The sequence below is a fragment of the Populus alba genome, chromosome 10, assembly GCF_005239225.2.
Source record: "Populus alba chromosome 10, ASM523922v2, whole genome shotgun sequence".
Taxonomy (NCBI): domain Eukaryota; kingdom Viridiplantae; phylum Streptophyta; class Magnoliopsida; order Malpighiales; family Salicaceae; genus Populus; species Populus alba.
In genome coordinates this window covers 17,399,161-17,420,447 of record NC_133293.1, presented here as the reverse complement: position 1 = coordinate 17,420,447, position 21,287 = coordinate 17,399,161, and the positions used below count along the sequence as shown (strand labels likewise).

At 36.8% G+C, this 21,287-nt stretch overlaps 3 protein-coding genes and 1 non-coding gene across 4 annotated transcripts; all 4 read right to left on the bottom strand.

Annotated features, from left to right (window-relative positions):
- Positions 1 to 623: 623 nt before the first annotated feature.
- On the bottom strand, positions 624 to 3,714 carry LOC118043182 (laccase-12). The gene is made up of 6 exons (XM_035051054.2): positions 3,525 to 3,714; positions 3,249 to 3,400; positions 2,761 to 3,005; positions 2,486 to 2,614; positions 1,164 to 2,117; positions 624 to 1,067 (listed from the first exon to the last, which is right to left on the bottom strand). The coding sequence occupies exons 1-6, from the start codon at positions 3,639 to 3,641 to the stop codon at positions 937 to 939; spliced, it is 1,728 nt and encodes a 575-aa protein (XP_034906945.1). The 5' UTR covers positions 3,642 to 3,714; the 3' UTR covers positions 624 to 936.
- A 2,833-nt stretch (positions 3,715 to 6,547) lies between these two features.
- TRNAV-UAC (transfer RNA valine (anticodon UAC)) lies at positions 6,548 to 6,620 on the bottom strand. The gene has a single exon. It is a non-coding gene; the product is annotated as a tRNA-Val (tRNA).
- Positions 6,621 to 8,143: 1,523 nt separating this feature from the next.
- Positions 8,144 to 11,519, bottom strand: LOC118043180 (laccase-12). The gene is made up of 6 exons (XM_035051053.2): positions 11,325 to 11,519; positions 11,066 to 11,217; positions 10,638 to 10,885; positions 10,286 to 10,414; positions 8,597 to 9,559; positions 8,144 to 8,480 (listed from the first exon to the last, which is right to left on the bottom strand). Exons 1-6 carry the CDS (start codon positions 11,448 to 11,450, stop codon positions 8,350 to 8,352), a joined length of 1,749 nt encoding a protein of 582 aa, XP_034906944.1. The 5' UTR covers positions 11,451 to 11,519; the 3' UTR covers positions 8,144 to 8,349.
- A 5,760-nt stretch (positions 11,520 to 17,279) lies between these two features.
- Positions 17,280 to 20,612, bottom strand: LOC118043179 (probable leucine-rich repeat receptor-like protein kinase IMK3). The gene is made up of 2 exons (XM_035051052.2): positions 18,209 to 20,612; positions 17,280 to 18,115 (listed from the first exon to the last, which is right to left on the bottom strand). Exons 1-2 carry the CDS (start codon positions 20,178 to 20,180, stop codon positions 17,493 to 17,495), a joined length of 2,595 nt encoding a protein of 864 aa, XP_034906943.1. The 5' UTR covers positions 20,181 to 20,612; the 3' UTR covers positions 17,280 to 17,492.
- Between the last annotated feature and the right edge of the window lie 675 nt (positions 20,613 to 21,287).

Genomic DNA, 21,287 nt, shown 5'->3' with positions numbered 1-21,287 from the left:
TATTATTATTATTGTTTTAGTTTTGATTTTTTTTTGGTTTTTTTATATTTAAATTTTTTTATCCCGGTGTCATGGTGAAGCCACATATGGATTATATCTTCTTTTTTATATATATATTATAAAAAAATTATCTCGGTTGTGGATATATTGTAGACCACCTGTAAAATAAGATTATATTTATTTTTATATTTTAAAAATATTTTTAAAAAGAAAATTATATTTTTTTTATTTTAAATTAATATTTTTTAGTGTTTTTAAATAATTTTGATATGTTGATATTAAAAATAATTTTTTAAAATAAAAAATATTTTAAAAAGTTACAGTAATCACGCTACACGCGTTTTGAAAGTAAAAAGGGAAATTGAGTTACAATACCGAGATTGTATGTGATGATGGATAGAGAAGATCCATTGACTGGAACAATAGATTTGACATGGTACGTTGATTTATTATTATTATTATTATTTGATAATTACAGACCACCGTATACCATTGATGGACAGCACTTTGATGTCAGTGAAGGAGAAGTTGATTTTTGGTGCTGTGCTGCCTTCCCATCCTTATCATGTTTATCAATGTTTGATCATTGCAATGTTCAAAACTCAGAATATCAAAGCAGAGTATTCATAAAGTATGATTGTATTATTAACAAAGAGAGAAAAATAGCTCTAAAATCAAGAAACAAGCAGGACAGTCACTAACATGAGATGGCGACTCTTGTTTCAAAGGCACCATCTCTTGTATGCCCGCCTATAATCTCTCAATAAAAGAGAGGAAAAATACAATATTGATTGAACTATGTCCCCAAATGTAGGGAAGAACAACACATGGAATTGAATACAACAACCAGAAAAGGAAGGAAAGAAAATCCTTTAGCTGTTGTCTTCTGAAGAATGTCAACAATGGGTAAAACCTTCTTTTATGTTTCGATCATAATTAACATACCGGCAGATCTGCTGGAGGAGGCTCTACACTCTGTAATTCCCCAATCCCGTCCTCTACCAAGAAAGCCATGGCCAAACCCCATGTGATGTGAACATCCAAGTGGCAGTGCATTAGCCACACACCTGTTCGATCATGGCAAAAACAAGTTGGATGAGTTTAATGTTCAAAAGAAAAATTGAAGCAGATCATGGATCGACTCTAGATTAACTTTAAAGTACCTGGATTGTCAGCAACAAATCTAATTACTGCCCATCCATTCGTAGGCACTGCAACTGTATTCCTCATTGGTGGATCAACAAGATTAAATTTAGATTTATGAGTTTTGGGATTGAAATTTCCAAACCCTTCTGCAATGATGTAGAAGTCGTATCCATGAAGATGGATTGGGTGGTTTTCTGGTGTGACAATGCTTGTGTCCTGCAACACAACCTGCACCCTTGATCCGTACTTCAACTTGTACAGCTTAGTTCCACGAACAGGCTGGAAGAGGGAACGACTCACATTACCAGTGTAATCAAACTTTACTGGTGGTTGTGCTGGAAAGTCAGTGGTGTAAATCCCAGGAACTTTTTGCTGAGACGCCTGCAGTAACGCAATGTTTGAAGGAAACACAAAAGAAACATTGTTCATGCTAGCAGTGAAGCGAGTGCCGTTGGGTCCTTGACACCGGCTAGCTCTGGCGTTTTTAGGACAGTTGTTGAGCCCTAGACCAATTGTGAAGAAGAGGTTCTCGTCAATATCTGTTGGGACGTCGACTTTTCGAGGGTTTCTAAGGCTTCCACTGAATGCTGTAACTGTAGCCGTGTCGTTATAAGCTGGAAGTCGAGGCATAACTGGTTTTGTTGTACACTTAGCAGGGCAAAGGGCAGATTTGTATTCAAGAATGGCAGTGGTTGTAGTATTGTCAAATGGTGCATTTTGCGCACTCTGATAAGCTCTAGCTGCCATGTAATATCGGCCAGGTAGCTGGTCGCCTGAGATCAAAACATCAGTGGTTTGGCCTGGTCCTAGCATTATGACCGAGGTAGTAAAGGGTTTAAGATACGAGGCATCAGCACCAATAACTGTGAACTTGTGATTGGCTATGGTGAAGAAAAGCGGTTGATTGAGTGCAGCATTGATGACCCGAAGGAGGTTTGTCTCGCCAGAGGCGATCGGAACAATGGTAGTATCTGCAAAAATATCAGTTCGTCGAGATCATCTTTTATGAAATACATAAACTAGATCAAGTCTTGGAATGGGTCTCCCTAGCAGTCTATTGGGCTATAGGATACTTCCTGGGCTCCAGCGTACTAATAATTACTTGATTGCTACAGTTAATATTCAATATTTTCTGAAAGCCTGTTTATACATGTTAAAGCTAATTTTGGAACAGCTACCAACCAGACTAAAAAAAAAAAGCCCCATCTGAGCATGGAGCTAAGTTATTGTGACTGGGCTCTTTCGATACAGTTCACGATCACAAGATAGTTCAACAGGTCATATACGGGTTTTCCTACTGTAGAGCTGATTGTAAGTAAACATGTGGTTAATTAATTACCTTCGCTGGAACAATTATAAAGATCACCAGGTTGACCATTAATGGTATATGCATCAGATATATTTGGAGCTGCTCCAGTTCTAGTTGCCTCCCTCACCACATCAATGGGATTCGCATCCCACCATTCGCCTGATCATCATGCATGGTTAGTTAGAATCAACAGTTGGAACACACAAACATTTGTTTTGAAGCTAAGTTAATAGTTAATAATTAAGGGAATCTAGTAATTAATTATGGTTAAGGAATTTGAGAGGAGATTAATGATGCATAATTACCAAGAAGTATGGGTGTTTCACGCTTCGGCTTAGTGAACGGATACGAGGATCCTTCTCTTGGATGGATAATTAGAGCACCATAAACGGTGGCTCTAAGCCAGGAGCTATGAGCATGCCACCACAGTGTCCCTTCTTGTCCTTCAATAGTAAACCTGTAGGTATAACTCCCACCTGGTCTGATCGGGCATTGTGTCACAAATTCTGGCCCATCTGCCCAGCCCGTTCTCATTTGCCTAATACCATGCCTGAAAAAATATGATGATTTGAAGTCAATTGCTAATTAGACAATGTGCCAAAGAATAGTGGAGGTGGAATGGTTCGAGAGCTGGGTGTGTGATGAACAGTCATTTCGAACATGCAACTGGTAAAAAACAAAACAAAAAAAGCATTGTATATATGCCTCATGCTCCATGTAATGATTTGTCGGGAACGTGTGTGCTTGTAGGAATGCGATCACGCGTGCATGCGTGACTCATGCAATTGATTACCAGTGAATGGTAACGTTGTATCGGGCTTTGTTGACAACTTTTACAACTAGAGTGTCTCCATTTTTCACTTGCAGGGTTGGCCCTGGGAACATCCCATTGACTGTGATGCTATTGTGGGTTTTGCACAGCCTCTTCACTTTCGTTGCTTGAACCTGTTCCATATTAAAATATAAACGTTCACCAGGAGAAAGATGGAGATCAGGATCGATTTGAAGATGATACATTATATATATATATATAACCAAAGAATATAAGGAGTTAATTACTAGGACATACAACAAAATCATGGTGGTGGATCTCTGCAATCGCTAATGACATTGTCGAGGCTAGAAGCAGCACGACCAGGAAGAAAGAACAATGGCGATCAGCAAAGATAGACTTGATAACCTCCATTTTATCTCTTAAGCTAGCCTACCTTGATTTCTTCGAGTGATGGCTAATTAAGATGAGTGGTGATGGAAGGGAGTCAAAAAGAACTCCTTATATAGGATGAGCGTGAAGCAGAACGAGTTGTTTGAGGTTGGCAGATTAGGTTTTGATTTAGGGAGTGGTTTGATTTCGAAGGCAATACTTAGTTCAATCCTATGGGAGTTGTTGCACCCACTAGCATAGCGAGATTGGATAATTTCTCAAATGCTTGTTTCACAAGTCTTTTCGTTAATTTCCGGTTGAATCTCAACAGATCACCACCATTCATAATATTTGTTGGCAAAAAGAAGGCTTTTGGTCCTTCAATTTTTATTTTTTATTCATATAAATATCTAGACTAGTTTGCATACATCTCGATTAATTCTCATAAACCCGTAAGTTAATAACTAAGTATATCTCCAGTGGCTATTAATATTAATAAATACATTATTTAAACCTGAGATTATAGGGAGTAAATCTTTTGATATCCCGAATTCTTATTATTAGACTATTTATAAGATAATTTTCTTCAATTCTTTCTCATCAAATGGGCTGTTACGTATAGAAATTAATGCAACCTCCCTTGCCTTTTCTTCTCTTCTTCTTCTTGTAATGCCTAGGATTTCAACATCCATATCATTGGACAAGCACAATCGCCCGATACCAAAAGAAATTAATTAATTAACCCATGCAGAAGCGGTCAAACTCGTTGCAAATAAATGAAGATAGTACTGATGTAGGCCTCCAACTTTTGTGCTAGCAAACAAGGTCGGCACACAAGTTGAGAGCGATGCTCGAAAACTACTTCTTTGATGGGCGAATGCTCAATTAAATATTAACAAACTTACTAACCTTGAGAGTACATTAATTGACAATACTATCAATCATTTTAACTCCTTATCAAGGAGCTAGTAAGTGTTCAGGAGAGGCGATTTTCAGGTGTGGATGATTCTAAATCAGTTACAATTGGGATTTTGTCAATAAAACTAGATGGTAATGGTAACGGTAACATTTTGTTTTTAACTTTTTAGATAACTTGAGCAGTATATTATTAATCATGTTGTTTTTTAAAATGTTTTATATCAAAATAATATTTTTTTTTATTTTTTAAAATTTATTTTTCACATCAACATATTAAAAACAAATTTAAAAAAATTAAATATTTGAAGCAAAGGGAAAATTTTAAAAATTTAAAATTTTTTAAAAATATTTTTAAAACATAAGAACAAAAAAACTCATAATTCCATGTTGTGTTACCACTTAGATGACATTAATTGTTTAAAGTGTTAGTTTCTAGTAATTTTTTTTGTCATCCGAAACAATCTTGTTTCCAATTTAAATGTCAAGATGAAATAAAATATTTTATTTTGTTTTTGTCACAATTATAGTAAAATGAGTAGTTTCCTTGAAGAGTTTTTTTTTTTTTTTTTTTTTTTCACATTGTCTTTGATTATAAGAGAAAAAGAATTAACTTCTGCCAACAATGATTTCATGAAATATTGAGATCTTGAATTTCATGATAAACGACAAATAAGAAGAGCTTAGTCTCTTTGAAAGGAAGCATATCTAGCGATCGAGAGAGACGTACAGGGATTGACAAGGATTTTGATAGGTGAACAAGATTGAAAAAGCAAGGTGCCCTGTTTGGTAAAGTTTGTTATTGACCTGTTGAGAGTCTTGAGATGTTAGTTAGTGGCAATTACGAAGTCATAAGCAACACGATTAATCGTATAAATGAAATTAACAAAAAAAAAGATCCAAAAACACAGATGCCTCCTTAATTCGTCAATGTTTTCTGGCGCTTCGTCTCTCACCACCCTTTATTTCCTTTCGTTTCTTCCCGTGTGCTTCTGTGCTATGATTATTAATTAATAGCATGCACGTTGCCGACCTTGCTTTCTTGGGTTTTCAATTTCCATGGTGGTTGTGAATGGTTTACCATTAAACTTGAACAATAAAACGTTCCAAGTTCATAAATATATAATAACTTCTTGCAAAACCATTAATTAACTTGAAGCACGCAATTATTAACATAGACAGTTGCCTACAAGTCAATTAATCCCACATGGTTTTCACGCGAGAATTAGCTGCCTGTACTGTGGTGGGTTCTCTATGTGGCGCCCACGTAATAGAAAACACGACGAGGAACCCATTCTGTAGGTCTAGCAAGCTGCAAAGAACATGGACATTTAGGGCAAAACTCAACGACAGCCCTAGAGAGGCCTAGCAAAGGCGTCAAACACACTCTCCCCGAGGCCTTAACTACTAGTAGGCACATAATGCATAAACCCTTTTGCACTTAATTGTTCAAGTGCAAAGGGGAATTTAAGAGGGGGTTTTAGCACCGAACATGTTGTACACAACAAATCCTTGTCTCGAGTCCCAATCGAATCCCATTGCCGAATTTAAGAGACAGTTCTAACGGCATTCAATAACTACAGGGAAAGCTAGAGTGGTTGGCATGTTGTTGTTGCATGAACACTTTGCACTAAGTGGTAGTTTTCACATAAAAGCTGCGATGCCATGCCAACAGACAAGAGCGATGAAGCAAAATCGGGGAATCCCACTAAGGCAAAGTGCACATATTGCTTCTGTCCAACAATATCGATGGGCACCGACATTTCTTCATTAACAACCAAAGATATGTGTATTACTTTTTATAAAGCGACTACAAACTTCCAAACCCAGCTCTGCTTGTGCCCACCGAGACAGAAGCGATCCTAACCCACTTTCTATAATGATTCTTGATCGTTGATTTCTCTGTTAGGTAAGATTAATCTAATTAATTGAACCTGGACAAGAGAAAAATCCAAGAACAGAAACCTAGATATTTATAGCCCCTTCTCTTCTCTGCCTTTTTTGTAAGCAAAAAGTTGTAATTAAATTCAAAATGTTGCTGCCCAGGATCGAACTGGGGACCTTTAGTGTGTAAGACTAACGTGATAACCACTACACCACAGCAACCTTATTGCTGATTTCGGTCTCTTTATCTTTATTATAGTTATTAAATTCAATGCAATAGGGAAAAAATACTTCAGGAGAAAAAGGGAGCTAAAGCTCTCTGATTTCTGGGAAGGCTCTCTTTTTAAATTTCGAACTCTATGCATTTTACCACTCGAATTCTATGTATTTACTCGGTCATTTATTATTTTCTTTGATTTTAACGATATGAGTACTTTCAAAAAACTTTTGAGTACACATATTAGATTTTCTTTAATGAATCATGACAAATTAGTCTATCATATAATCAAGTGCTTAATTTATTGATAAAATAAGTATTTTTTTAAAAATATATATATATTTTTAGATTATTTTGATATGTTAATGTTAAAAATAATTTTTTTTAAAAAATATTATTTTAATATTATTTTTTACCCATATAATTTCAAAATTTTAAAATGTAGTCACCGAGGCACCTGTAATTAAGTACTAACAGTGAATGCTGGGGTATATCTAGTGACTAGTGGTTAAACATTGAAATAACATGGAGTAATTAATTAGTTTCATGAAACCATAGAGACTAAGTCATAATTAAATTTTGTGTAAGTTATACTTCAGTAACTCTGGTTAGTGGTTAATTGCAATGCAACAGGGAAAACATACTTCAGGTAAAAAAGGGAGCGAAAGGTCGCTGATTTCTAGGAAGGTTCTCTTTTTAAACTTCCTTTCTGGTCATTGACGCACCTGTAATTAAGTTGGAACAATGAATGTTGGGGTATCTATATCTAGTCAATAGTGGTTAGAAATTGACTAACCATAGAGACTAAGTCATAATTAACTATTTATTATTAGATTAATCTTGTCTCCACAGGCTCTTTACAGATGTTGTTTTTTAAAGGGTGTTTTAAACAATTTTTTTTAATGAATACCATTTAAAACGAAATTCCAAACAACTACAAAATAATATGTACTTAATTCTGCACATGAGAATTTTCAGAATTCAACCATTTGTTGATTACACAGGGGGTGAGGACGTGAGGTAACTCTTTGTTTTAGGTAATTTATTTTTCTAACTTTACGGTTGGAAATTCATGACAATTTTATTTTTTAAATTTGACTTGAGGATATTTGAATCATGATAGTTAATGAGGTAGCTGAGCAGAGCTCAACCCCAATATATATATATATATATATATATATATATATATATATATATAGAGAGAGAGAGAGAGAGAGAGAGAGAGTTCAGTTGGGCGGTCTCCAATGTCTGCTACAAGACACAATTGTTGCAGGGCAATGCCAATCAGTGGAGTTTATACACTCGCATTTGATAAAAAGCACAAAAATAGTTTGCAGGGGTCTTCTTGCAACTATAATTTAGACTTCAATACTCCTCAAATTTAGTAAATTCTGAATCACATCCCTCATGTTTATCAGGATGGGAGCATTGAAGCTGTCCAAAAGATAATTAAAGATAAGAGAGAGAGAGGGAGGGAGAAGTGAGATTTTGTTGCAACAATGATTAATGGAAAAGAATTATGTGCATCTGGAATCAAGAAACATGGCCATTGTATTGCTAAATAAATTGGAACCGAGTTTTCTAACTGCAGCACCCTGTAATCGCTTTATCACCCGAAAGGAAAGAACAAACCAACAATGAAACTAAGACTACAACAAATGGAAACATTATGTTATCGATCGGGCTTATGAGTTTCAACAAACTGGTACGTATATTTTCTTTCTATTGCTGATCTCAGCACAGAGGCAGATCTTCTGGAGGGGATTCAATGGATTGCAGTTCTCCGACTCCATTCTCGACCAAGAAAGCCGTGGCAAGACCCCAGGTGATGTGAACATCCAAGTGGCAGTGCATTAGCCAAACACCTATTTATGCAAAAAAAAGAAAAGAAAGTTGGAAACATTTAATTTAGATTGGAGTCCAATTGGAGCTAAGGTTTGACATCAGTGTATGATGAATGCAGAGTGTTTATATTTTTTACCTGGATTGTCTGCTACGAATCTAATGACTGCCCATCCATTTACAGGCACTGCAACTGTGTTTCTGAGAGGTGGATCAACAAGGTTAAATTTTGACGGGTCTGTTCGGGGATTGTAATTTCCAAATCCTTGTGCGATAATGTAGAAGTCATATCCATGAAGATGAATTGGGTGGTTTTCTGATGTGACAATGCTCGTGTCTTGTAGCACAATCTGCAATCTTGACCCATATTTCAATCTGTACAGCTTAGTCCCTGGAACAGGTGTGAAGAGGGACCTGCTAACGTTACCAGTGTAATCAAACTTTCGTGGTGGATTTGCTGGGAAATCAGTGGTGAAAACTCCTTGTATGCGTTGGTGGTGAGCTTGCAATAGAGAGAAGTTGGATGGGAGCACAAAAGATACGTTGTTCATGCTTGCAGTGAAGCGGGTTCCATTAGGCCCTTGACACTGGCTAGACTTGTTAAAATTCGGTGGGCATGGATTGAGACCTAAACCAACTGTGAAGAACAAACTCTCATCGATGTCGGTCGGGACAAAGGTTTTACCAGTACTTTTGAAGCTACTAGTGAAAGCAGTGACGGTGGCTGTGTCATTGAAGGTCGGCAATGGTGGCATGATTGGTTTGTTTGATGAACAATTTTTGGCAGCACAGGGGGATGATTTGTATTCAAGAATGGCAGTAGTGGTAGTATTGTCGAATGGTGCATTTTGTGCGCTTTGGTAGGCACGTGCTGCCATGTAGTACCGTGAAGGATTCTGGTCACCGGAGATCAAAACATCGGTGGTTTGGCCCGGTCCTAGCATCAGGACTGATGTGGTGAAGGGTTTGACATAGGATGCATCAGCGCCAACAACAGTGAGCTTATGATTGGCAACAGTGAAGAAAAGGGGTTGATTCAGTGCTGAATTGACGACTCGGAGAAGATTGGTCTCGCCGGAGTCTATTGGTACAATTACAGTATCTGCAAAAGAAATTGACGTCAAAACAGGTTATTTTCTATGATCGCTTCCAAAACCAAGAACTACTAGCACACGAATTCAGGTCTCTGCTGAAAGACTCTGGCCCTGGGCTCATTAGGCCCAAATGATTTGGTCTTTGGTCCCTGTGGAATATGACTTGATGATTTAGTTGGCCAGTCAACTTTTCTTGCTCGTCTACAATTTTGGAATCCACCTATCCCTTTCCACACCAACTTTTTTTTTTTGGCAAACTAGTGATCAAAACTATTTTGTCTGAGACTTTTATATTTCGTGGGTGGATGCTTCATGCTTGGGTCCATATAACCATGCATGTTAGTTAAAAGAACATCATTACACCATCACTAAGTTCTGTCCCAGGATAAAACAAAATTCTTCGATTAGACATTTTATCCGCTGCGTGTGAATCGACTTCTGGATTCTTCTCGTTCATATATATAGTAAAATACATCAAAATAAAATTTTAATTTTTTTTTATTTTTAATATTAATATATTAAAACTATAAAAAATTTAAAAAAGTATTATTTTTTTTTAGTTAAACACATTTGAAAACAAAAATTATCACACTCCTGTACGCTCAATTAGCCAGCTAGAAATTTTCTCAAATGCTAATCTTGTTATTTCCTTTTTTTTTTTTTTTTTGATAGAATGCATGAGCAACAATTTTTTTTTCCCTTGATTTTGGGGAAGAGTAAGTATTTAAACATACCTTGGCTAGAGCAGTTGTAGAGGTCACCAGGTTGACCATTGATGGTATATGCATCGGAACTATTGGGTGCACCTCCCGTTCGAGTTGCTTCCCGCACAACGTCAATTGGATCCGCGTTCCACCATTCACCTGATATATCATTAATTACCAACATAATTAATCAACGTGATTAACATCATTCCCATCTTAATTAATTTCCATTAATTCACAAATCATTTGCTCTTAATTTCATTTAGGTAGTTAAGCTACCAATCTTCGTGTATATAATTGCTAGCTTATGTACTTATAAATTGATTAATGAATCATGAGTACTCAAAAACTGATTTAATGGAACAACGAATAGTTGGATTACCAAGAAGAATTGCTGTTTCGCGCTTGGGCTGCTTAGAGAATGGGTACGAAGATCCCTCTTTTGGGTGGATAATTAGAGCACCATACACGGTGGCTCTAAGCCATGAGCTATGAGCATGCCACCACAGGGTCCCCTCCTGTCCTTGGATGGTAAATCTGTAGGTGTAACTCCCACCTGGTCTAATTGGGCACTGTGTCACAAATTCTGGCCCATCTGCCCATCCCGTTCTCATCTGCCTAACACCGTGCCTGAACAAAAAGAAAAACGATAGTATTATATATATAAAAATGCATGCCTCATGATACGATAGACAAGGTGCGATTCTTATTGTAATGCTTACTCGCTCGTCAAGAAATATTATTATTGAAAGAAAAAAGGTTGATGTCATGTAGAAAAGCTGAAATATGGAAGACAATCTATTTAATTACCAATGGATGGTAACGTTATATCGGGCTTTGTTGACAACATTGACAACTAGAGTGTCTCCATTATTCACTTCTAGTGTTGGTCCTGGGAACATCCCATTGACCGTGATGGAATTCTGGGTCTTGCACAGCCTCTTCAATGGAGTTGCTTGAATCTGGACCATCGCAATACATAAAAATATTATAGTTATGGTATCTTATTACGTAGAGGAAGAGCTTGAGACAAGTTCGACGAAGGAAATTAAGAGGGAGAGAGACATACAACAAAATCATGGTAGTGACTTTTGGCATCTGCCAAGGACAATGCAGAAGCTAGGAGCAACAGAAGGCCTAGGAAGAACGAAGAGCAACGATGATTGATGGCAAAAATGTTGTCGAAAACCTCCATCTCTCAATCAAACCTCCGTCTTAGTTGATGCTATTTGTTAAGTTGGTAATGTTGGTGTGGAGAGTTGGAGAGAGGAAGCTCTATTTATAAGAAAAATTCGACGCACAGAATTATGTGAAGCTGGCAGATTAGGTTTCGGTAAAGAGCCAAATGGTCGGATTCCAGGGGCAGATCGACTTGGTTCAACCTCAAAGGAGTTGGTTAGCTTGGTGCACCCACTAGCCTATCGAAAATGGTATAATTTCTTTTAATTGTGCTTGGTTCAAAAGTCTTTCTTAGATGCTAAAATTAATTCAACAAAACAACAGTACTATAATAATTTATGTGGAAATAAGATGGACTGTGTTCCTCTAAATCTTTAAATATAATAATCCAAAAAACTCCAGGACAGTTTCTTCTTCTTTTTTTTTTAACAAAAGTGTTTACTTTGAAGTGGGAAATTAATATTTATTCCATAATTGAGGGGATCAGAAAACGACCTACTTAATTATATATAATAATTGCTAAATTTACACCCAAACTCGATCGGGACTAAATAACTTTGTTGCAGGTAACATCACCATCTGCGAGCAAAACACAGTCATTTTCATTAAACATATCATTCTTAAGCAACAGGGAGATCAGCTTGATATGTCGTAGTGTCCGAGAAAAAGGAAAGGCCAATGCCGGCTGACCTTTTTCCGTAATTAGAATGGTTCAGCTGTCAGAAATAGTTTATCAAGATCGAAACAGCAATTCCTGTAAAGAAAAGTAGTTGTTTATCTAGAAAGCGTGTGTTCCAAAAAAAGGAGTCAGGTAAACAATTTTTTCTACATATAATATATATAGCCATTACAACGTGAAGCCACACTTTCATCAAATTATTCTCTCCCTTTGCTTCTTAAATTCAAATCTCATAATTAATATCTAAACAGATTTGTTGATCTCTTAATTACATACATTGGATGGATATGAGGGGTTTTTTTATATTTTTTAAAAAGAAAAAATTAATCTTGATCGACGAGTAATCATCAGATTTGAGGATATTTCTTATATTAATTTGAAGTAAAAAAGATGTAATTAAACCATTAGTGGTTTTTTAGTGCACCTTATTTACACGACACGGCAAAATAAATGGTGAGTAGTTAAGTTCAACGGTCAAATTTATTGAAAATGCAGCATAATTATGATCACTTTGATCAATTTCACAAATGACTAGCTAGCTGGTGTTCGCATGGATATAGATTAACCAGTGCTTTGTCACCGACACGTTCAGAAACATTCCTGCTAACTAATAAGATACACGCATGACCATTGATTAAGTTAGATTGTTGAACACGGCGTGATGATGCAAGTCAAGTCATCAGTTTAGGTTAAATGTCCAGAACAAGGCTGAAGATTCAATCAAGTTTCCTTCCCTGGATGACTGTAAAAGTCCCCTTTAGTAGGTAGTAATGTGATTTTATATCAAAGATGGGTTGGTTCTAACCTAAAACTTCTTAATTTCTTAACAACAGTCGGTTTGAAATGCGTGAAAAGAGATTTGGATTAATGATAAAAAGGGAAATCAGGTAGCTTCCGATTAATTAATATTATAAGAGGCATAAAAGCAAAGGAACCATGGATCTCTGTTTCTACTTGTTCAGTTCGTCTTCATTTGTCAATGCATGATTGATTAACCTGCAATATTTTCCTAGTTTGATGTCTTTAATTTCTACGATTGCGTGTTGTTTTCGTTTGACTTTGGTTAACTAGCTAAACCTTCCATTCTAAAGATAAAAAAAAAAAAAAAAAAAGCCTTCGATCCAAGAAAAACTGACCAGTTGAAAATTGACACTGGGAATTGGTTCTTCGCAATTCCATGCTTTTTCTTTTTCTTTTTCTTCGCAATAAATAGGCTTAATTAACGATACATATCCATCATAAGAACAATATTATTATGTATTGGGTTTATTTTTCTATGATTTAACGTGATTAATTATAGGTAGCCCCTCCTGCATGTATATTTAAATTGGATATTATAAATTAGTTTTATAACTGGCATTATGGATTACTTCATTAACAAATAACATAATTGGCTGATTAATGTTTTTTAGTGCGGACAAGGAGATTTTCGAGAGTAAAATAACTGAAATGGTCACAACACAGCAACTTAAATGATGGTGGAGCCAGCACTTACAGGCTTACAGCACGTGGAAGACAATTATAGAAGTGATAAGGAAACACGAGGACTTGGCATTGTTTTTTCAAAAACAAGCTAGAGACTAATTTACGGCTGTTTTAAAAATAAAGTGACTAAATTATAATTTATAATAAATTGCAGTAATAACAAGACCCACCTTGCAAGACTTAACATATGTTTTATGAAGTTTATAGATTTTTAGAAAAGAAGACTTGTAGTTGCAAAAACTTTAAACATAAGAAATAAGCAATGTCTTTTTCTTCTTCTTCCTTTTTTATTTTAAAAAATAAAGATGGGTGCTTGCGTGCTGCAAGTTCAAGTAAACAAATAAAAATTTTTCTATTTAGATTGTGCTAAATAAATGTAATTTTTGTTAGGAATTCCGACCGATGATGTTTTGATAATTTTCTATTAGAATATTTAATGTGGTTTGACAAATCACCTATATCTACGAGAGAAAACTATATTATTAGAGATAGATAGAAAAAATGTTATAACACACATAAAAAAAAAATCACTTCATTTAAACTCAACTCTTATTACTTTCACTAAAAAGAGATGGGTAGTGTTAGCATGTACACCAAAATTTAAGTAAACAAATAACAAGTTTTTCTATTTATAAGATTGTGCTAAATAAATGTAATTTTATACATTGTTATAAAATCCATCCCGAGCGGTAGATTAAATAAATTAATTTGAGTTAATATATATCAATTAAAATAAATATAATTTTAAATAGACTAGTTATAATTTTCCTCTCAAGTCGGACTGTTTTTTTTATCTTATTTAGAAAAGTAGTGCTAATAACATCTTCTTCAAAGTTTATTCATGGGAAATATAAAAGTTTTTTTTTATTATTATTATATATCTGGCAAAAAGTTTTGTAGTTAATTAAATCGCTACCTGTATCGAATTGATCTGAAGGCATGAGAGGCCATCACTCTTCTCTTTTATTTTTTTCTCTGGAGGCATGAGAGATTAGTTTTATCGTGTTGAATTGCAAGCTAGCTAGCTTCTTACCCTGATGATCCTAAGTACGCCGGTGGTTGAGAGGGTGAAACGACATGGAGAATAAAACAAGGGTTCAAGAAAGAAATCATACTCTCGCCACCACTACTACATGCACTAGGATTGCTACTTATGTTCTCATGCCTTAGCGCCAAAGAGAATTGTTAGGTGCCCAAAACCTTTCAACAAAAGTTAGAAAATCCCTTCAAAAAGACAAGAACAGGAAAATGTGCGAAATGATGAATATCCCGGAAATTGTGATTGTAGGAAATCGGTGGGTGGAGATCATAGCCAGTCATCTAGAAGACCGATAACGAATTTTTTTCTTTTCTTTGCAAACGCATCACCATTTGTCCCTTTATTTTAAAGAAGAGTCCTTTCACCTTCCCTGTTTATTCTTTTTTATAGCCTGTATCTAAACTAGAACATTGCCCCCCCCACAAGTTACCTATCGATCGCCAGTAATCTGCAAAAGGAGATTCGAGTTGCCTGACAGTCAAATCAAGCCCAACAGAGACCTTACCACACGACCTTGGTAAATATAGCCAGGAGGGGGCGATATGAGCTTGTATGAAACCATCTTAAAGCAAGGAAAGGATGTGCGATTTGCTGAGGTTGGGCGAATTTGCAATTGCCCATGTCTACATGCAGAAGATGCAATGAGAATTGATAGTCAAAGCCTGAAAAGAACATGTTACAATGGAACAAACAATTAGTCTCTTTGAATGGAAGCGTAGAGGGAGAAAGATACACAGAGATTGGATAGGTGAACTAGAGTGAAAGATAAATTATTAAGTTGGTATGTTTGTTATTGACATTTTGTGTCTTTCAAGAATCTTACGAGGAAAAGAAGGTGCATTACAAGTCGTTATGAGTGGTAAGTGTCTAAACATTTAAGAATTGATCGAAGAGCAGAAAGGCTCGTCGTCAAAGTTTTCTGCTGCCTTGTCTTAATAAAGTTTCGTTATTTTCTCTCTCTTTTTATAATCATTTCCATATGTTCGGTCACATAATTTCCCCGGGCTTTATAGCATGTTATTGCCATCATTTCAAGACTGCCAGTACGCATAGTCCGCTCTGAAAATGCATAGTTATGATTAACAGCGGTTTCACATATCGTCATCCATACATGATTCTTGTGATAGCTAGCTTTGGAATCATATATACCTTTCCTCACAGCTTGTTCCTTCGAGAATTAAGAAGATCTGTGTTTCCTTAGGACCATCAACATGCCCGAGGCAACTACTGATGACATTGGTGAAGCAATACATGTTTGTTGAGGAGGCTAATCTTTTGTGAGCAATTGATGTATTTTTATTTGGAAATGAATGGGAAATTTGAATAGTATGAGGATTAAAACAGGAAGTATGAAAATATTAAATGAGCAATTGCCTTCCTTGTTACCTAGCTTCACCACCGAGAAGTGATGAATCAACTAGCAAGAAAAGCAGGATTTAGTTGCAGTGCAACTACAATATGTTAAGGACTACACACTTGACAAACAGCAGCAGTTAATTGAGGCTTGAAATATTTGACTTTTTTTTTTTATATAAAAAAATAAAGCATATTATTTTAATAAAAAAAACCGAGATTTCCACCAACCAGGCACAAATCTCAGATTAGCCGGCAGGCAGGGCCGGGTCTCATGATTGGAATAATAAGCTAAGTTTCTCTTATGTTCTAAAAACAATGTTACCCCTTATAATAATTAATAATGTTGTGGGCTCGTAGCTTAAAGGATTAGCATTGTCATTTTAACAATTCAGGATGGAGTTTTTGCCTAGAATTTAGATAGGCTTTCATTTTAATTGACCGTGCTTTATCGAGTCTTGACCTCAAGATACCGTGCTTTAGAATTCCTCTCTTTTTGTTCAATCCAAACATCAGGCTGACTGTTGCCGTCTTCTAGAAAGCGTGTGTAGCAACGCCAAAAGGACGGATGAGTTGAATAATCTAGCTTTTGGAGAGTTCATACTAAAAAAATATATTTCTCAATCTAGTAGTTGCAAAGCAATTCTCAAACTAGCATACCCCTGCGCAACACGCAACTAGATGTGTTGCGCAGGTGCTACATACGCAACTGTAAATTCAATTTTTCTTCTTACATATCCATGCTTTCCCAAGTTTATATATATAAAAGTTAAAATGCATGTTTGTGTTTTTATCTCTCCTTTCTTCTACTAATATGCCATGCCATCTTTCTTTTTTTATTACCATTAGATTATTTATGTTTTTTTCATGAACATAAGATGTTTATAATAAAACATGAACATGCATTTTAGCTTGTTGTATACATAAACTTGGGGAAGCATGGATCGAAAGAGAAAGAAGTGGATTTGCAGACTTGCGCAGCACATCAAGTTGCGCAGTACATGTGCGTGCGAATTAACGTTAAGAAGTGATGTAAATCAGCCTTGTTAAAGAAGGGTCATGATAGTGAATTGTCATCTGAAAATTATAACATAGTCAAGTCATGTCGAAAGCTCACAAGTTAGAGATTCTTAATGGAGGTTTCGATAATCAACTTTTTATTTTTTATTTTTGAAGGAATTGATAATCAACCTTATCCATATAGGGGTCAGTGATGCAACATGATGGGAAAACTGTCCTGTTTTTCAGATCAATTGGAAGAACCTAATGATAACACTCAAAACCAAGACTCAATAATGAAAGAGTTGTAGATTCATATAAATCAATGGTGCAACATGATCGGAAAACTGTCCTGTTTTTCGGATCAATTGGAAGAACCTACAGACACTAATAATAACGCTCAAAACAAAGACTCAAGAATGAAAGAATTGTAGTGGTCTACTCTATTTCCTAAACTCTCTGGCCACCAAATAAGTAACCCCATTTCTAGAGTCCCTTCTTCCTTAATCACTTGTTGAAGGAACTCCTGCACCGTCATCTCCGGAAGGTCCGGGACTTGCAGCTGTCTCTGGTCTAATCTCTTCCAACTGCTGGAGGACTAGTTGAACTTCTGGTCGTGCTGAAGGTGAGGGATCAACACAATGCAAAGCCAATTTCAATGTGTTGAGCAACTCATCACCGATTACCGAGGCATCTTTCATCAATTCTAAGTCAAAAACTTCGTTAGTCCACTCTTCTTTGACTATAGAGGCAACCCATTGGGGCAAATCCACTCCATTCATTGCCTCACCAGGAGACTTCCCAGTAAGAAGTTCCAAAATAATCACTCCAAGGCTGTATACATCTGTTTTTGTGTTTGCTTTCTTAAGCTTTGAAAGCTCTGGTGCTCGATATCCTAATACACTTGCAGTTGCAATTACGTTAGTGCTGGCAGCAGCTGTCATTAGCCGAGATAGGCCATAATCTGCGATTTTTGCATTTGTGCGTTCATCAAGAAGGACATTGCTTGATGTAAGGTTTCCATGTATGATATTTTCGTTGTTGTGAAGATAGAACAGGCCGCGCGTCATGCCCTGAGCTATTTTCATTCTTGTTGGCCAATCAATTTGTGTATCAGGTCCTCTAGCTGCCCAGCAAGTTAAAATACAGCATGTCACTAGCTGAAGAGAGCACTTATAGAGATTTAAAGCCAATTAAAAAAAAAAACAATTTTGCTAACCATGGAGGAATGTTGCCAGACTCCCTTTAGGTATGTAGTCGAAAACAAGAAGCTTCTCTCCTTTAGGTCCCAAATAATATGCCCTTAATGCCAAAAGATTTGGGTGCCGGATTTTACCAAGCACATTAACCTCGCTTTCGAACTCTCTTTGGCCCTTGGTGATCTTTTCTCTCAATCTTTTCACTGCAACTTGATTCCCATCCTCTAACGTGGCCTTATAGACAGTCCCATAAGTGCTCTTTCCCATAATTTCAGCAGTTGCGCACAAAAGATCATCAGCTGTAAAAACCATTGGCCCATCAAAATGGACTAGTTTCCCTCCAGCTTCTCCACCAGATTCAACCTCACCTGCCGCAGGCGGGACCCCCTTTTCGCCTGTTGCCGCTGCTGCCCTTGTCGTGGCTTGACCCTTATTTGATTTTGATGCAGCCCTTTTCCTTATCAAGCAGCAGAGCAAAATACAGCAAATTATAAGCAATACAACGAGAAGAGCTCCTGCTGCAATGAGAATTATGTCTTTTGTACTCAGTTTACGATGATGTTTCTTCGGTTTCTCTGGTGGTGGTGGAACTGGGACACTTGGGGAAGGCGCTTGGGAAGGACATGGAGCAGTACCGCTATATCCACATAGTTGAATATTCCCCACGAAAGAGCTTGAATTGAACTTTTGAGATAGAGGAATGGGAACAGGACCTGAGAGGTTATTGTAAGAAACATTGAATGAAATAAGGTTATTTAGGTCGGCAAGGGAATCCGGAATTTCTCCACTGAGCTTATTCTCGGACACGTCAAGCTGTGTGAGTGTAGAAATGTTTCCTATTGTTGCAGGAATGTGACCAATAAACTGGTTTCCCTTCAAGTTGAGGACAGAGAGATTATGCAATCTGCCAACGGCTTCTGGAATTTGGTTATCAAGGTAATTGTTCTCGAGATTCAACAGAACAAGAGAGGATATATTGGAAAGGCTATCAGACAAGCTTCCATTAATGGCATTATTGGAAAGATCAAGTGTTCTAAGCATAGAAAGCCCCCCTATTTCAACAGGTATAGCTCCATTTATTTGGTTGTGACTAACAGAAATTTCTCGGAGCTCTCTCAGCTTGCCCAAAGAAACAGGAATACTTCCAGAAAAGAAGTTGTGACTAAGGGATAAGTACTGAAGTGGAAGAATGTTACTCTTCTTTTGCGTTGCACCCCAAGAGTTTGGAATGGCACCAGAGAGGTTATTGTATTGAAGATAAAGGAAAATCAGGGAAGAAGAGCTTGTGAGACTAACTGGGATTAAACCCGAAAGTGAATTGTGGCTCAAATTGAGCCTAAAAAGCTTGGTAGAGTTTGCAAGACTAAAGGGGATAGACCCAGTGAGTAAATTATTACCAAGGTCTAGAGTTTGAAGCAAAGGGCAAGAACCTAATGAAGGTGGGATTGAACCTGACAACCTGTTATTGAATAACTGAACACCTCTAAGATTGGGGAGAAATCCCAATTCTTGAGGGATTGAGCCACCGATGACATTGTCATGGAGGCTAAGCTTTCTTAGTTCTTGAAATTGGCCAATTTTCTCTGTGATTCTGCCTCCTAGTCCTTTCCAAGGAAGCTGGATTACAATAACTTGGCCTTGAGCACACTTGATTCCAATCCAACCACCAGAACAAGCTCCATAGCCACTGTCATTCCAGCTTCTCAAGATGCCTTTCGGATCAACCAGTTCATGCTTGAAGGCTTGCAGTGCTTGAAAATCAGCTTGGGTGACAATCACACCATCCCAAACTTGGCTCGAAACTGGTTGAAATGCAGAAATGAGCAGAAGCTGGATAAGCAAGAAAATGTGGGTGTATAGAGAAAAGGGATTTTGTAATTGTGACTGAATCTTCCATTTCTCCTTCTTCTTATTGGACATGCAGCATGAATCGGCAAGATTTTGGAAAGGGTAGTTGTAAAAACTATTGAGTGATTTATTTGGATGCTCCATAAACCATCAAACAGGTAGAAAAAATGAGATTAGAAATGACTAAACAAGAAGGAAAAAGGAAGGAAGAAAACAAAGATTATTTTGTTTTGCTTGTTTCAACGAAAAGGAGAGAGTTTGAGTTTATAGACATTAGTGTGTAGAAGAAGTACAGAGGAATGAAACAGGAGCTAAAACACCTGTGAGTGGGTTTTGTAGTGTCAAACTAGAACAAGAGGTGGGTTTCTGTCATGGACCACGTGAAGATCTTACTCACAGTGGAGTAGAGAGGGGGAGAGGAGGAATCTTTGTATTGGGAGAGAGAAATCTTGGAGACATGTTGTCAGGGGGAGCCGGGGAGGCAATAAGTTTCACTGAGAGGGTGGCTCTTCCTCCTATACAAAATCCTAACGGCTAGTTTTTTCTTAATCCATAGTTTTCCCTCTTCTCAACGAACTTTTTTTTTCTTACCTGTTTTTTTTATTCACGTGCATTCGTTCATGGATTATACAATATGCTCTTTAATTGCCCTGCCGCGCCCCTAACGGCTATCTTCTTTAATGGGTCAAAATCCAATAAATAACATGTAAAAACACATCATCTATCCAGAAAAGACAATATAATATGCATATAACACACACCCCAGACTCATATATTATCTGTTCTTCTGTTTCTTTGTTTTTTCAATAAAAAGTTTTCCGGTTTATGGATCGATAACCTGACGAGGGAGGTAGATCTTCGTAAGTGTAGCTACATAAGCTAGGTAACTTCAAAATATTGTAGTAAGAATTAGGGGAGACTAATGATTTAAAGTATGATGAGGAAGACCTACGCCCGCCCTAAACATCTTATTTCTTATACCTAATTCAATTTTTGAAGCTAGGACCTTCGTTTTAAATATTCCAATATATATCATAGCTGGTTTTGGGCTATAATACTAGCCTGAGGACTTGGCACGATGGGATTTGTCTTCAAGAGGCTTCATTTAGTTAGACAGTGATACGAGGTAAAACAACTCATATGTGAATCCAAAATTCCTGACAAAAAGCGGGGTTGGTTTCTTTCTTTTGAGGATGGTGGAGTTCTTGCTTAATCTACACCGTTGGATGGCTATCTTTTCCAGGCTAATAT